Source organism: Archocentrus centrarchus, chromosome 11 (assembly GCF_007364275.1).
Source record: "Archocentrus centrarchus isolate MPI-CPG fArcCen1 chromosome 11, fArcCen1, whole genome shotgun sequence".
Lineage (NCBI taxonomy): Eukaryota > Metazoa > Chordata > Actinopteri > Cichliformes > Cichlidae > Archocentrus > Archocentrus centrarchus.
Window position 1 is genome coordinate 10,015,623 of NC_044356.1, and position 18,592 is coordinate 10,034,214.

The window sequence follows — 18,592 nt, forward strand, 5'->3', positions numbered from 1 at the left end:
ATTAGTGATGTAACAAATTTTTTATTTGCCATTTTAACACTACATTAAAGCTGTTCTGACCCTTTTATACCTGAAATCAGAATTCAGCTCTACGAGTAAGCAGCCCAAATGCAGCCTATTGTTCCACAGATCAATAACATTTTCCCTGAAAATGTGTACAGAGCACGTGCAAGTGTGCTTTAAGGGATAAAGGTGAATCCACAGAGGCTTCGTGCAGTGTATAATCTGTATAATGTGTATAAGCAGAGTTTTAAAGATAAAAGACATTTTATGAAAGTTTGACCTTATTTGACCTGGAAGGAGAGGTCAGAGGGCAAATGTGGCATATTTTAAATCTTTATACAGTGCTTTCTATATGTTCATAACACACACCACCCTTGTAAGAATCATCGCTCATAAGTTATAGGGCATTTTGTAAAATTTCAACCAATAAATCATTAATTTGACCTTGAAGACCTCGATGGATGTAAACCACATTTTAATGGGTTGCTAACATGACTCCACTCTGCACCCTCACAACGTTTAATCAGAATTCATGCAAAACTTTTTGAGATATTGCGTTTACAGACAGAATGACACGCACACACTTGGTGTGGGTAATTAGCTGCCTTATTCTCACTTTGGCACAAGTGACATAAAGAACTCTGAGTGAGGGAGCTGGTAGGTTAAAGACCAGATAATGTATGATCTCACTGCATTTGGACATTTGCATTGTCACCTGTAGGTTTCTCAGGTAAGTTCTAAAAAAATTAAGGGCATGTGAAAAAAAAAAAAAAAACTATAGAGACCTGGCAACTTTGATTCATGCCAGTATCTGCTAAAGCAGGAGGTGAGAGGAGGCTACAGAGACCTCACTTCTTTCTGACTTCACACCATCAGCTTCAGAGGCAGTTCGTCAGACTTTATGCAGCTCCCTCTGGAGACACAAAACGCTTTACATGACTTTTTTTTTTACACGAGCTGCAGCGCTCTCGGAAGGCCCGTGAACCGCCTTTGATGTGTAAAATCGCTGGAATTCCCAGCGAAATTGTAGAAAACAAACAAGCAAAGACACTTCCACAGAGGCACTCATTCTCAGAAGAATTAGACTCTGCAGTCTTCTCATTTTCAGTAACTGCTGCCTCCATCACTAGTGCGACCATAAATGATGGCAAAAAGCAGTATTTTCTCTCACGCTGTGCCAAAATGCAAGAAGGGGACATAAATGAGGTAAAACAATAATAATACTACTAATAATAATACTGAGGGAACTAAACACAGGAAATAAACTCAAAAGCAAAAATTAAGCTGAATAAAGACCAAGAATACAAGCACTAAAACACACCAGAGCCATAAACCATCACAACAGGCTTTGAAATCTTTATGCAAAGTAGGAACCAGAACTCAAATACTAAGATAAACTAAAACTCAGCATACTAGGAAAACAAAGAAAACATGAACTAAAACACAGGATCACAAAAACTCCAAAACCAGCTAAAACCCAGAGACTAAAATGACACAGACGCCACCGAATGCTGCGTTCCCTCGCTCGTGTGGTGCACAAAGGCAAGATTACAAAAAAATTGTGTGATTGTCCAAATACTTGTGGACCTGACTGCATGAAAGAAACATTTCTGTGGGAAAGCTGCTCCGACAGAAAACCCCGAAGGCGACTTCACCCACTCACGATCCACAAAACCAACACTTTGCTGCATGTCATTCCCCGTCTCTCTTTGTCCTCAATTCCTGCTACATCTTTAATTTACAGACATAAAAATCCACTCAATTTGCCAAGTCACCATTTTACACACCAAAGACTAAACTCGGACTGACTGACTGCATCCCCTCTGCCACAAACAAAGCTCCAGGCAGCTCAGAGTCTACCTTTCTTGGGCTGGGGGCTGCTTGAGCCGGGCGTGGATGGCCGAGCTTCCGTCTTGGAGGAGGCATCCGTCCTGATCTCTGTCTTGGAGCTGGAGTCTGTTTTAGGAGAAAGGTCTGAGACGGCCGAGTCCTCTGGAGTCAGGAGGTCTTTCCCCAAAGATTTGTCCCCATTCTGGATGGACTGACAGTCTGTCTGCAGGGGCAGAGCTGCAACATGGAGAGGGGAGGAAGAAAGTTTGATAAATGTAAATTTGTCATGTTTATTAACATGAAATTAACCTGAACATGCTGTCACTGCTGCTTTTTCTCAAACACGTGATATCCTGCTGTCGTGTCAGTCATCATTATTGTACAATCTCCGAGGTGAGACTTCCACTAAAAGCTTTCCATCTACCTCTGCTGGAAACACACCTTCCTGTGAACCTGTGAAGCCCTCGGCGGCTTCATTAACACAACACTTCAGCTTCATTAGAAAAAATCTTTTTCACAGACAGTCGATCCTGCATTCGGTCCCCAATGGCTTCAGTTACTGCAGAGAAAAAACTTTCCTGTCAACACTAGTAAACACAGGAGCAGCAGGTGAGACGCAGAGTGGGGATTAAACCTTTAAAAGACACCACCACACACATTAATAATGAGGCAGGGAGGCTAAACACTGGAGATGGTTGTGTAAGTCTGTTTCAGCTTGCTTCCCTGAAATAAAGAAAATGTTTGCATAGTTATAATCACGGGGATAATTAATGCTAAATTGGGTTGAATATCCCCACAGAGCCATATAAAATGATCTCACTCCACTTTGGGGCACAGTAAGTTTCTCAAGTTCATCTGGGACTCTGGGAAACGAGCGTGCAGCAAAATGCTTCAGACTATTCGCTTTTAGGCACTTATACAGAAACATGTTATTACTGTTTAAAGAATTAGTGCAATAATAATTTTGGCAATTGCTGCTTTTCAAAGCGGTAAACGCTAAATTTACTGCAGACCGCCGGCCTTCAGATGAGTAGATGACCCCGCGTTACCCCCTGAACCACATCACTGAGTTTTGTGTCACTGAAACTAAGCATCTTTTAAATTTGGACTGTGCCCACACAGTCTCTCTATTTCATTTAGACTTACACATTTAAAAGAGTTATCCCTGTGAGGGTGAATCGTTGTTGGTAGCCCTGGGGCAAACTGGGGACCTGTCCAGGATGTACCCTGCCTCTGGCTCTCTGACAGCTGGGATAGGCTCCAGTGACCCTGAATTGGAGCCCAAGGTTGTTCATTTTGGCCTAAAAAGCAGGTGTCATCTGAAGCCTGACTATCCTGACCTTTAGTCCCTGGTGTGCCTCAAACCTTAACATCTTAACCCTGGGGCATCAAACTGGTTTTAGCTCATGGGCCACGTACAATCCAATATGATCGTAAGTAGGCTGGACCACTAATATTAATGCCAAATAATCTATTAGAAACCCCTGCCAATTTTTTCCCTTTCTTTAGCACGAAGAAGACAAATACAAACAGTTTTCTCAGTTTTCCATGTTAGAAATGCTGCTTTCATAAATCAAAGAAACTCATCATCAGCTTGGCTCTTTGGGCTAAAGCTTTAAGTAATAAATGTATAAAATTACACAAAAGGGACTCATTGATTTTAGTGACATTGTCATGTAGACACTGCTTTCACATCTCTACCAATCTTTGCATTAAAATAAAGTGGGTCCTCCGTATGCAACTGAATTCAGTGCATGTTTAAGAAGAAAAATACAAAACAGTTTAAAAAGTACCAAAACCAAACACAAATTGCAACATTCCTGTTAATTAATCTTTATAAACTAATCTTAGCAGACAAATAATATAAAGTCTTTCACTCCATTCATTGTGCCTGCATGATGGGATGTAATTAACACTTGAACCCTGCAATGCTTTGCATACATCCTGGGTGTTGCAACTTAGAAAAAAATATCTTCCCAAAATATTGATTCCACAATGTGTCTATTGGACACACATTTTTGGCCAATGTGATTGTGTCGGTGATTTTAGTGCATCTTTGTGAGCTAGATGGATCCGCTGACACTTGCTTTTATGGACATCTGAGTTGACGTTGAGTGATTCACGTTAGCAACCACTGCACTGTTTTTCTTGGCCTTCATGTGTTAATTATACTGCAGTTTGCTGTATGTTCTCAGGTGGGTGAATAAGTTAGTTGTGTTGCTTTGCAGCACAGACACACAGACGCACTTTTTGCATATGATTTCTTCTTGGTTAACATCACTTCTACTAAATCTGAAGTATTTCCAGATGATGATCCACTTTGGGGGAGAAACTCTTCACATTCTGCTGTGCAAGATGTGACTTTCGTTGTTTACCGTTTAACATAGTGTTAGTCACTTTTGGACCCATTAGCGAGCCAGTTCTGGCCCACAGGCCATATGTTTGACACCCTTGCCTTAACCCCCTTCCACCTGAAAAAACAGTCAATACAAGTCCACAGCTGTGAAACCAAAATAGACACACACATCCTCCTGTGTGCTGTTTTTGATGATTTAATGAATGTCACCTGTGGGTGCTTTCACAAAGATTACACCCACAAATGTTTGAAAAATGCAGAGGAAAGCCACAGGTGGCAACACGTCTTTCTGCTGCTATGAAACATTAAAAGTATCAGCAGTTTTTTTTTTTTTGGTTTGTGTCTCTTTATCTTTGTTACCAGACTGTGATCTGATACATTTATAAGCCACCACTGCATGTCATTAACTTTTCTATCTTCTCCCTCTATAGTTCTGTTTTGTCCTGTTTGATGTTTGTCATCTCTCTGTGCTTTTCTTTTGTCTTTTCACCCTTCATCAGTTGCAGCAAATTGCTTCCCTTCCCAGAGCCCGGTTCTGCTGGAGGTCTTTTCCTGTTAAAGTGGTTTCTCCTGTTTTGTCAATGTTCTGCTGGGAAAGCTTGGATCCTCCCATCCGTGTGGATGTTACTTTGATATGAACCACCTACCAAAGCATTGTTGCAGACCATGTACACCTTTTCATGAAAACAGTATTCCCTGATGGCTGTGGCAATTTCAGCAGGATAATGCTCCCTGCCACAAAGCAAAAAATGGTTCAGGACAACAAGTTTGAGGTGTTGACTTGGCCTCCAGATTCCCCAGATCTCAATCCAATCGAGCATCTGTGGACGTGCTGAACAAACAAATCCGATCGATGAAGGCTCCACCTCACAACTTGCAGGACTCTGCTGCTAACATCTTGGTGGAAATACCACGGCATACCTTCGCGAGTCTAGTGGAGTCCATGCCTCAACGGCTCAGGGCTGTTTTGGCAGCAAAAAAAGGACCAACACAATATTAGGCAAGTAATCATAATGTTATGCCTGATCAGTGTATTTAGTTTAGAAAATTACAATTGAATTAATATTTGAAAAGCAGCAAATCTGGACATTTTTACTTCGGGCAAATCAAAATTGTCTATTAAGAAAATAAATAAAATCATCATCGTGTTGGCTTTTAATCCAAGTTTCTGACATTTGAATAGTAATTGTAAATGATTAATAGGTAGGTTAATAGATATGGTCCTTAATATTTACTAAGACCATCATTTAAATGACTTACTTAGATCTAAACTGTAACTGTTGCCAATGTGCACCACACAAAGATCTAATTGGAAGTAATGTAACTGTCTGAGTGAGTTGGAATGACCCACGTGAAAGCAGCATAAGACCCTCACAGACTGTTAAACACCAACATCTCTCAGTCTCCATATCACACCTTGTATTAGTGTTTGTTAAAAGTCTGCACCTCAGTGATTATACAGCAGTTTACACAGGCTCTGTAGTACTCCCTGTTCCTCCCTTTCTGCCTAAACACCTCTGTAAAATCAATAACTGAACCAAAATAAATTGAAACATTCACAATCTCTAGTTACAACGCCATGTTTTATGTAGTGTCTAGAAGGGAGCAACCTTCACGATCAGATCGTGAAGATCATACGCTTCCTGACCTCTAACCCCTGTGATAGATGAAACACATACTGTTTCAATCCCTGCTCTGACTTCCCTCACTGGGCCGCCCTGCTGATGCTATCGCTGTGATCTGCTCAGCAGCTGCTCGTCCCTCCTCCCCTGTTTGGCTGTCAGGCTGGAAGACTCTGTGACACAGCGCACAGAGTTGCAGTGACGCATGGTGGAGCAGGAAGAAGGTACAATTTGTGCTCTTCTACAAGGACATGTGGAGGGTGAGAAGAAAGATTTACAGAGAAAGGAGAGCTGGAGGACAATGAGAAACAGTGCAGTAGGCTGTTTTTGTCACGGCAGAGGAGGACTTGAGAAGAGAGAGCGCTGGAGGAATAATGAGACAGGAGCTCAGAGATAGTGAGGCAGGAAGGTGAGAGGCTGGAGGCTTGAAGCCAGCTCTCCACTCAAGTCAGCCAACAATGGGCAGATGGAGCGTGACGCTCTCATCAGGCCGGTCCAAACGCTCACCGAACCACATAAATCACAGATTAACACTGGGCTCCTCTCCAACTATCCCCTCAGTACTTCAACAAAGGCCTTAATGCACAGTACAGCACAGAATACTGATGGGAGAATAATGGGATATGAATTAAGCCCCCTGTGTGTTTAGATTAGGAAGCAACTGTAAGAAAAAGGATGCGTGATCGCGTTTAAACAGGACGGCAACGCTACTACTCGATGTTGGAAAAAAAGGATTAGGATTTGGCAAAAAGAGGATTGCAGTGCTCCTCCTTCCACGAGGAGATTATTAGTGTGGCTGACTTTCTTGAACTGAAAGAGTTTAACAGCCTTATACGGCTAAAAAAGATGCCTGAATTCCTGGAATTTAAAACACTGATGGGAAAAACACTATGCTGCAGGTGCTAGGAGCTTCTACAGACGGTCACTGTAAAGTTGCCAGAAAAATATGGAATAACTGTATGTATTAAGACTAATTTGTGTAGATGTTGATGCAAATATTACAACTGGAATATCTGTCAAGTGCCTTAAACCTGCATTCCAGCCGCTAGGGGAGCATTTGTATTCTGTGACAGGTTGATGAGTGGTTGCTGGAGGTTGCTGGCAGCGAGAAATTGGTCTCAACGAGGTATACGGTGGCTGCACCGAAAACCTCCTTGCGATTGCTTTGGTTGCAGAAGTGTGTTGAATGTGTGGAATATTGTGGAAAACTGCTAATCAAAAAAACTGTTCCCATCAAGAAATCCATAAAAATAGATGAAGACCTCTTGACTGAAGAAGAAGAAGAGCTGATTTGTTGAGGACTGAGGACGTGAGAAACAGCACAACCAGACAAAGACACTAAGATGATGTGCAGACATCATCAGGGGCCACTTGCGAACTTGGGCTGACAAAATGTGTGTTACTCGGACACGTTACCTAATTAGCACAGAATACATAGTAGATTAGTCTGATATCATTGTTGAAGGTATTTGTAATGAACAAATAAAGACTTTAAGCTGCTGGTGGTGCAGGGTTACCAAGGGATTACCCAAACCATGAATCTTTTTCATTGTTTGGTTACCTAAAAAGTCTGCAAAGTATTTAAAGTAAATCCAGCCAACAGAAACCAGCAGAACAGCACTAAAAACAGCTGACTACCTCACCTTCATGTCAATATTTGTAATCTTTAAGATAAAATGCCTGTTTTTCTTTATTTCTTTGGCTCTTACACACAGTTCAGGACAACTCAGAGGGTGTATTATCCAGCTTATCACCAAATACCACTGCAAGGAGCTGCACAGTAAAAACAAGTACAAAGAGCAGCTATGGAAGAGGGCTCTGGTTTATGCTGCAGATCTGACTGAGAGTAGTCATTACTGTAAGTGCAGCATGGGTGTGGCTGCTTCCATAGATCTCTAACGGCACTGAAAGGAGAGGACAGGAGGTGGGTTATGCTTTCTGATGAGACTACAGGCTAAATTCTGAGGGAAGATATTAACTTTACAACTGTTTTATGCTTTTTCTTCTAAGTCCCTTCTCCATTTGTGCTAGTGCAAAACTACACAATGTTTATTAGTGTTAAGCTTTTCATAACTGCCACTTACAGCCAGCTAAATATGCACAGTATAAGACTTTAAGGAGTGGAAAAAAGAGAGCAGCAATGACCCGTCCATTAATGGACGATTTGAACATCATAAAAGTCTCTGCAAAGGTTTTGTGCTTTGCAAAATTATGATCACAGTTATCAATTACAAGCTTATGTGTCCTGGATGTACCCCTAACCCCACCCTATGCCTGCTGGGATAGGCTACAGCTCCCCCGTGACCCTTAACTGGAAGGAAGGAAGGAAGGAAGGAAGGAAGGAAGGAAGGAAGGAAGGAAGGAAGGATGGATGGATGGATGGATGGATGGATGGAGGAAGGCTGGATGGATGGATGAAAGGATGGATGGATGGAGGAAGGCTGGATGGGTGGATGGATGGATGGATGGATGGATGGATGGATGGATGGATGATTGATTGATTGATTGATTGATTGATTGATTGATGGATGGATGATGGATGGATGGATGGATGGATGGATGGATGGATGGATGGATGGATGGATAGATGGATGGATGGATGGATGGATGGAGGAAGGCTGGATGGATGGTTGAAAGGATGGATGGATGGATAGATCGGAGTGATTGTGGTTTTTACATATTTGCTACTTTCAACATTGATTACCGGTGAAATTCGAAGACAAACTCTGGCGTTTACCCAGATCATTACATACTGGTTCATTTTTTTTATGTGTTCATATAAACACATCCTTCTCTCTCACAGCAGGGCTCATCAGTTTCAGTTCATCATATTGTTGCTAGATTTAGCCACTTAAGCATATGTTTTTTTTTAAACAGATAGCTGGCTGGTATCCATGGATGGCATCAAACTGCTGTGCATCGACATCTTGCTCTCGTGGCACAGGAGCCGTGCTCGTTCTCCCTCTGTACCTGTCACGTACGCTGGCTGAACCACCAGCCGTGCACAGCGCACTCTGAGTGATCAGACATTGTCTTTAATGACACGCTTGCTGTTGATTCCTGTCAAACCTCCAAACTTAACAAACTGTTATTATAAATACTTGTAAAAATTAAAATCAAAACATGCACATATACTTATGAAGAGACATTTTCCTCTGGTGTCACCACAACAACATTAAACATCTATACAGGCAGAACTAGTGCCAAGTAAACAAGGGCATCTCATTGCACATGACCATCTGAGCATGTGACCAGCTCCATTTAACACAGAAACACAAATTCAGCATGATCTTCACCCTCTGCTTCCCCCTCGTCCCTCTGCAGCCGTCTCAGGTTTCTGTGCCACTGTGACAGACTCTGGGTTTATAAATAGCAATACCCACCATATTGAGCGTGTCGCCCATAAAAGGGGCTGGCTTCTCTCACAGTGACCACAAACCGGTACGTCTGATTTACTGCACAGGCGCTGCAGGAAACTGTGTGTGTGTGTGGGCCACGCTGGCTGGTAAAATCCAAACAGAATAAACAGAATAAAACAAGGAAGATAAAAATGAGTGCAGACAACCTGCCAAACAGGGAGCCAAATTTAACCACATTTAATTTTTGGCTGAAATTCAGCAGTGATGCTCCGGTGGGTGGGCATCTTTGGCAGGACAAATGTGTTCAGCTTTAGCAATAATGTCCCCCACAGACACCTGCTTATACCAGCAGGGATGTATCCACAGGGATGGCCACCAGTGCCATTTGGCTATAGAGTGCCGGTAGTCTTACAACAGGTCCAGTGTTGCAATGTAAGCTAGTACATTTACTTTATTTATATATTTCTACATTAAGCTGCTTTCTACTTCTACTTCACTATATTTAGGATGCAAATATTCTCCTGTTTACTCCATACTAATTATTTTACAGTTGTATTTGCTTATTTTGCAGACTTTTAAAAAACAGTTTTAAGGCGCATGTGTAGTGCCGCTTTTCATGTGTTAGAGCACAGAGCTCTAATTCAAATTTTTTTTATCTAGCGCCAAATCACAACAAACACTCGCCTCGAGGTGCTTTATATTGTAAGGTAAAGACTCTAAAAAATGATGATGACGATGATCAAGCATATGGCAACAGTAGGAAGGAAAAACTCCCTTTTAACTGGGTCCCAGATGGTTGTACATGAAGAGAAATGACAGTACAAGAAGTTTAATGTAGCATTGAACAGATAAATAAGGACATTTTTAAAGTCTCTCAGTATTTAGTCTGCCTTCACCAGCAAAGAAAAAGAATAAATGAATCTCTGTATGCATTTTCAGTCTCATACTTAGCCTTGTTCTGTTTTTAAAAGAAACTGCACAATATCAAGGTAAATAAAGCTTATTTTAAGGGCCCACAAAGTGCTTTAAGATGTGTAACATGTTCTGTGATCAGCGTCTCCACCTGCAGACCCCATTTGCACCCTTATCTGTTCACCTTAAGCTAAAGACAAAAGATGCAAAACAAATTTCCTTTTTAAGGCTGCAGGGTGAGAGCCATTACATCACGCTGCAGGACTGCCTGCCTCCAGCAGGGAATCAAAACAACAACGCATTTGGTTGAAAATCTGACCAGCAGTTATTTGTTTTACCCGAGGCTGCTGGTCAGTGACTGTGTGTGGGTAACGTGCTGTTACGGTAGCTGATACTGCGCTGTGCGGGTGCGGACAGATGCAGATTCGGCATTAGGTCACTGTGAGCAGTATTGTAGGCTACAAAAACAAGATGGAGAACCTGTTGGCTTCAGGTGCCCCTGTTCAGCTGCCCATTTTGTTTTGTTTTTTTTCTAGCATTCATTCAATGAATCTAAACCGACACACGTGTAGACTTTAAGATATTTTGCACTGCCTCAAATCATTTTAGAGTATACAGTGTGGTGTCCCATAAATATAGCATTTTGTGTAATAATTAAGGTGCCATTTTCATTATGAAACCGTTGAGCCACAGTTGAGGCATGCGTATATTCTGGCAACACTATTATTACATGCTAGTAGATATGTTTTTCCTACATTTGAAATTTCTTTTAAAAATTAAACCCCCGTGTTGTGTGAAGCAGGCCAGACTCTGCTGTGAGTTATGTGCATTAGATAATATGTGAACACACAGGCATGCATGTGTGTCTTTGTGACGAGTGGGACATGTTGGATCTGGGTCAGGCCGATCTCAGGAATCTCTGGCATTCGCATTTCCGTTGCAGGAATTTATACAGCAGATTTGTGTCTTCTGCATGTGTCTCTGCGGCCCTGCATGTGCCGAAGGGTTGCAGGGACCTGGATAAAATTATCCACAAAGGCCACAAGGGATGACATTAGATGTTTCATGTGTACTCAAAGCAAAATGATAATGTCACACTGCTTTTGCCTCCACAAAGAGACCGAGTGACTCTAGGAATTTGCAGTATTTCACCCAAAAAACAGGGAACATGTGTCCTTGACGGATGCCTCCACCTCTTCTTCCTTCGTGGATAGAAAAAAACGGAAACACTCTTGAACAACAAGGGTCCGTGCCCTCAGGGAGCACAGAGGAAACACATTCCTGGGACCAAACACGCCTCCACTCTGAGTGTTAGGGAGAGCTTCTTCCCAATGATTGCCCTAAACTGAAAATCCCCTTCCTGAGATTCATCTCATGACAACCAACAACACAACCCGGTGAGGTAAAAGGTCACTGAGCCTTAAATCAAACATGCATGATGTAAAAGTCCAAATGTAAAAGTGAATCTGCACACCAGAAATGGCTCCTTAGCTTTCATTACATATCACCACATATGTGACCTTTCGAGTATCTGCCCACATCTGTGGTGATCTGTAATAAAAGCCGCTAAGGAGCCATTTCTGGTGTGCAGATTTCCTTTTACATTTGGCCCTTTTTTTTTGCAGTAATTGTTTTTGGATTGTGTGTGCAGCACCACTGGCTCTAAAGTACAGGAAAACTTGAGGCCTCACAAACAAATGCTGCACAGACCTTTGAACCCTTCAGGTTATCCCGTTATGCTGTGAGAGGCCACTGGACCAACAGCTGTGTTTGTAATCGGTTCAAAGTCACGGCAACAAGTGATGACAAAATGCAAAGCTATGAATCACTGTCACACACAGATAAATACCACTTCCCCCATCCTGATCAAAGAGGAGAAACCTCCATCTTAAAGCTGGGCCTCAATTACAGACTCCACGCTCTCAACATGTATTTGAGGAGCTCTTGTGTTTTGGATTTTGTCGAGATGACACTATTCTTCAAATTGTTTAACCTTTTTATCCTGTTAAAACAGCTATTCACCTGAACTGAAAGCAATTATTTTGCTATTTTCACAAACATTAAACATTTACAAAAACTCAAATGTAACCAATTTTTTTGTCTTTTACTAAACATTTTCAGACACCTTCCATATTTGAGATATCTCCTGATATCTACATGATATCTACTACAGGTGGGACTCACCAGAAACCCCACGATATTATCACAATACTTCACTCACGATACATTATTGCGATTTTTAACATTTTACGATATGCTGAGTATTACAATAACATATATTGTGACTTATGACCTTTTTCAACTGCAAATTTTGTCCTCAAAGTTGTCAATATCTGTTTTATCCAATAAGACAAAGTTTTTTTATTTGCTGCAAAATGAGACTGTCTAGCATGTCAACACTGCCAAATGCTGCCATAAGACAGAATCAGTCTAATATCAGTCTGATATTAGACTGCAAATGAATGGGGTCAAGTTGGCAATTAGATGCAGTCTGTTTCTGATAATACATAAATCAACTGTGATAAACTGTCAAAAATCACATATGCATTGCTGCCTGCGTGGACAGAAATTCATGTTTCTGTGTCCAGGGTTGGATGGCTTTTCAGTTGAGACGATTTAATGTACATCTGCCCAGCTAACGTTCTCTCAGGATGGTGCTGCATACGATGAGTCCTGTTGTTCGCAGTATTCCCAGACACTGGAATAAAAGCCCTAAAATACGGTACTATCCAAGGTACGATACCTCTGTATCCATCACAGATACGGACAATATCCAGACGAATGCACTTTGACGGATACGTTTTGGAGATTTCTCTGTGAACTGACAAGACTGGACCCTGAAAAATCCAAACTCTGAATGAACCCCCACCCCCCCGGCGAACCTGAACAGGATAAGCAGATGAGGATGGATAAACTATGGATATTTTGTGTCCCTGTAACGATACAATATTGCCACACAAAGTACGATACTATGCTGTATAGAAATGTTTGCTGGGTCGCTCCAAAGAACCAAACATGCAGCTGCCTGGGACACAAGATGCTTGTCACTGACAGTAACTGGAAGTATGTAATAGCATTTCCTCCTATCAGTAACAAATAATCTGCCAGTCAAAGGAGGGAAAAAATAAAAGTGCCTAATAAAATAAAATATTAACTAAGCGCCACAGAGCCATTACGTGTTTTGATGTGAGAGCTAAAGAGCAGGCAGCAGGATGTTAGTCCTCCAAAAACCCAGACGGATCTCCAGATGCTTTTAACCACAATAAGTGGGTTACCCAGTCACAAAGATGCACACAGAGCCAAGAATAAATCATACATGAATCATCCATTACTCACTTTTCCCTGCATCCTTATTCACCATCACAAGGTTCAAAGTAAAAATAGGGTCAAAGGTTATGCAGTGAGAAAGGAAAACAAGAAAGAGGAACATTTGAGTCGTTTTAATGTTGAGACAAGCTTTTTTTTTTTTCTTTCTTTGAGACAGTTCGACGATATGCCTGAGGCTGAAGTCAGGGAGTTTCACTTCCTCTGCCATGACCTCATCATTACATCATTTCCACGACGCAGCAAAGACAAGCAATGCTCATGATGTAAACAACCACAAGATGTTTTCTCTAACATTTGAAGCTATGGTGTGCATTGGTGTACAAGCCTGAACATTTGTTCATTATATTATTTAATTTTTCAGGTGGTGACAGACAAACTCAGCAAATGAAAGGACAAACAGGAGCATGATGGTTGTTTTAAGAGTAACAAAAATATAAAAAAATAATGAGATTAAATGCCATAAATTCAGCAATAGTAATGACTGCAGGAGCAACATGGGGTATGGCAGTGTTACACCAGCACCCATGTTCATTAGGCAACAGTTCAAAAACCACTCCTCCCTCCATGGTAGTGGGCCTTTTACAGGTTTCTATGTTCCCTGCTCAATATTAAACATGGATAAAGTTTCAAATAATGAGGTTGGTGTATATACAAGTAATCCTGTGAGCCAAAAGCTCAGCCTTTAACCAGTTTTTACTGCTCTTGCCTCTGTATGATGTAATAGAGAGCGGATATCCTAACATGGTCATCTTGGGCACACACACTCTAGCTGTGAGCAAAGAAGCTCCACCCACCTGTTGTTCAAACCTGCTGTTTGTGAGTGGCAGCCAATCAGAAAAAAACATTGGCTTAAAGGAGGAGGTGATAATACAGCATTAACTAATCTAAGTGCTTTTATTATCTAACATTCACACTCCAATGCTTGCGTCAGAGAGCAACTTGGGGTTAAGTATCTTGCCCAAGGATACATTGGCATGTAGCCAGGAATCGAACCGTCGACCTTCCGATCAGTAGGTGATCTGCTCTACCTCCTGAGCTACAGCCAACCCGAAGTAACTACAAATGAATCTGTGTACCAATCTGTAAGTATGTAACAGTATGCAAAATGTATTCAACATTTATGAGCTGCTAATGTTGTTTTTGTGGTGCTGTTTGCAAAGTTGCCAAACATGTAAATAATGACAGTTTAAATTTTTATAAAACTGTTTGTGTCTTCTTTTTTTACATGGAAGGGAACGTTGCTCATATTTGTGGAGGTGCTGTAATTTTTGAAGATAATCCCACAGAAAACAATCTGTCGCACACAACAGAGACAAGGGCAACAAGACAGAAGGATCGGCAGTGAGTCGCACTGCAGCTGATATCATATCCGTATATCACATACCTTTTTCTTTATTTAGCTTTTCCTGTCACTACACTCCTACTCTGCAGACTCATAGGAGTTTCAGTTTGTAGCATTAAAAACAAAGCTGAGAAAATCATTTTGTTATGGAAACTTGTGATGGAAACATCAACCCAACACAAGCATATATAGACCCCAGCTGCCCCACCACCACACTCTTGTTTTGGACTCATAAAGTAGGGCATAACTCTGCTTGGCTGACTCACGTTGGCCTGGCAGCAAAGCGAGGTGTGATGACGGACCAAGTTTAATCTCAGCCGAGGTCCGCTTTCAGCGCTGCGACAGGCTGTCGTCGGGTTCGGCCTGGTCACAGCAGGTCAATAAAGGAGGATTTTCTTTATGTGTTACAGTTTAATTTCTGATGAAGTACCAAAACTGATTTTTAGCTAAAATTTAAAGATGAAATAAATTAAACTGACAGCAGTTTTAAGATAATTCCAGCAGTTCTAGAGCAAAGAGATCTCGTGTGTGTCTAAAATATGAATATTTGCTGGATTTCTTAGTCTTCAGTAATAACTAGACTGGATACACTTTGGGTTTGAGCTGCAGGGGTCAGATAATTGGTATTTGTGCTTACTATCTAACATTCATACTTCAACAGTTGCATCAGAGAGCAACTTGGGGTTCAGTGTCTTGCCCAAGGATACTTTGGCATGCAGACCTGAGCAGCCAGGAATCAAACCACCAACCTGCTGATTAGTAGATGACCTGCTCTACCTCCTGGGCCACAGCCACCCACAGGAGCAGCAGAAAAAAACGGCTCCTAAATGATTGCAAATCATTAAACATGGAAAGCAGCTGAAGCAGCAGGATGCACACGTGGTTCTAAACATGAATGCATTTTTTCATTTTTAATGCAATTTTTCACATCCTGTATCAACAGCTTGACCCTTTTAATACAAGAGGCAAAAAGAAAAAGAAAAATGTAACTGAATTAATCCAGTCGTTCATCTCATAAATGACATAAACACGAGGACCGAATGCCTCTATTCCCTAAAATCAGCATGAAGAGGGTGCTGCAGCATCAACGCCGTACTGTTTTGCATCAAAAACATCAGCTGTTCAGTGACTTCTGAGAAAAAACAACATGCCTGAGGACATTAAAGATGCCTCGCTGAGGCCACAAAGCCTCTACATGATTTACCGAAGCTCTGAGCATCAGACACATCAAACAAAATGCTGAAACATAAAGTTGAAGGCTTGAGGAAACCCTGTCTGCCATTCTTCCTTTTCCACTTAAATGAAAAGCTTTTCAAGGATCCTTTCAGAGAACAGAAAGACACAATGAGCTGCTAGCTGGATCGCCAGGGCTCGCAGTGGGTAACGGAAGAAGCGGTGTGATGCGGTGAGGCGTCGCTGTGGGAGGCTGCAGAGGAAATCAATCGACTGGTGCAGCAGGAAAAAAGCTGCAGTTTAACTGGTTTAGCGCTGCTCATCCTCAGTTCAAAAATAGAGAGCAGAACAACGTGAGAGAGAGTGAGAAACCATCTGACAAACCTCAAGATCCTCGCTTCCAAAAACAAAGATTTTCTCTGGTAACTCATCACAAGTCAAGATGGCTGCTCACATACATGTGCTTTTATATTATCATCATCTGCAGTCTGATATTAGAGCCAATGGGTCTGTGACAGGGACGTGTGTGCGTGTGTGTGTGTGTGTGAACATGAAGCGCAGCTACAACAGGGCTGTTATCTGCACACGCACATACACTTCAAAGCAGGGAGCGAGGGGCTGCATCTGTTAGTGATTTCCCTGAGGTCCAAAACCTCACATCCACAAATTCATCCAGGACATGTTGCAAAGCAGCATGGGTAAAGTACAGGATACAGCTGAATGACTACCAAATGATTCTGCTGATTTTTATCTAAAATAAAACAAGACAATGTTGTTTGAAGGAAGGAATTGAATAGATTAGGTGTCCTTTGTACCACATGATGCCAAAAAAACCCCAAAAAACTACTATTTAACATCAGAGATAAATTTGCCTCCATTAATATTTATAAATTAAATGTTAATATGAAGTCCCAGTGCCCAAGGCAGGAAAAAAAAACTGTGTGAGCTACAGAATAAAAAAGAAACCTGCCTTTGGGTTAGCTGGAAAGACCCCGAGGACACGATCAATACTGTAGGCTCCTTCTCTTACATCAAAGGGAGTCTTCAGAGTATTTAAGCTAGAGTCAAGTACAGAGCAGTGCTGACAGGAAAGGCTAATTTCAACTGAAACTGAGGTAAAGTATCAAAGCTCAATATTGCTTTAGTGTTTTATTTTGAAAATTGGGGAGACTTATAAGATTTGCTACTCTTTGCTCTGCTTATCGCCACATTTTAATGATCATTTTGACAGTTTTTACTTGTTTCGTTTATTTTCTACTTATTTTTGGACGACATTTAAAATGAAACAAAGAAGAGAAAAGGGCAAAATGTTCACCCACCAAAGAAAGCTTTCTAAAAATGTAGTTTTGATAAAACTGAGAAGCATCGTTGAAATTAAGTGAAATTACGAAGCTAGCTGATTCCTAGCTCCTCCTGATTTTACACAATAAACCATGCAATTAAACAATAATCTACAGAAAAATAAATATAAGGGTATTTTCAGCCCTCTTCAAGGCCCCGCCCCGTGATGCTAATTTGGGAATTATGACATTCCCATGTTGTTATCGTCTACTGAAAGACATTTGGAGAAATAAAGCAGTCAGCTGTAAATGGGCAGAATATTTAGATTTACTTTTTAATTTAATGAGATGAGATTTGGATTAAATAGCATTGTGAACATGCCTTAGGTCTCAGGTATTCATGGGGATTACTGAGCCTCAAACGTGTGATGTGTTTTTGTGGTCTTAACCACAAAAACACATCACACTCACTCAACAATCAAGGACCAAACATAACGTGACTGTAGCAATGATAACAACACTGCTAACTTAACAGTTAAAACAAAAATATTAACAGCCCCGTGAGTCTTTGCCCAGAACTGTTCACTGCCACCCCAAGAGGCTGCCGCCCTCAGGTCCAGACAACCAGAATATGTTTTTTTTTCTTTAAATAAACTGTTTTCAGTGGAACAAAATAATACTCATTCTGAGTGACAAACATCAAAAGCTATTTACATTTTTTCCAAAAGAGTCCATTTTTGTGATAACTTAGACCCCAGAGGGTTAATCCATGTTATTTTATACAAAAACGTATAAAGAGCCAAATGAGGTGGTTTGAGCATCTATCTAGGATGTTTCCTGGGCACTTCCTAATTGAAGTGTTTCAGGCATGTCCAACCAGGAAGACCCCGGGGGCAGACCCAGGAACGCTGAGAGATTACATCTCTCTGATGGGTTTTGGAGGAGGAGGTCTGACATAGACTGCTGCCAAAGGCCCAGATAAACAGCAGAAAATGGATGGATGGATGCATGGATGGATGCACAGAAAAGTCTCAAATTGTTGATAAAATGACTATAAAGAAATATAAGCAAATTTATGTCAACATTATTATGATTCTTTTGTTTTATAGTTGTACTTAAATCAGTTCAGTTGATTTATATAAAGACAACAAGCACCTGGCAACAGTGGGAAGGAAAAACTCCCTGTTAACAGGAAAAACCTGCCAGCCCCTCCCCTCCAGGTTCAGAGAGGGGCTGCCAGATGCAGGGTGAGGGGGGGAAGAGAAAGAAAAAAGAGAGCATAGGGAGGCAGGAAAGAGAGACTTCATGGGAAGTCCCCCAGCAGCCTGAGCCTGTCGCAGCAGGATGGCTCTTACTTGTTCAGCCCTTTTATTTATCTATATGAGCGG

General features: G+C 41.4%; 1 protein-coding gene across 10 annotated transcripts in view; it reads right to left on the reverse strand.

The window, feature by feature from the left end:
- LOC115788135 (MAP7 domain-containing protein 1-like) overlaps positions 1–18,592 on the reverse strand; it is a 50,140-nt gene that overhangs the window by 27,427 nt on the left and 4,121 nt on the right. For all 10 annotated transcript variants that reach the window (XM_030741067.1, XM_030741061.1, XM_030741068.1 and 7 more), the window contains exon 2: positions 1,864–2,070. In XM_030741067.1, coding sequence (XP_030596927.1) covers positions 1,864–2,070 — 207 coding nt within the window. The remainder of the gene's footprint in view (positions 1–1,863; positions 2,071–18,592) is intronic.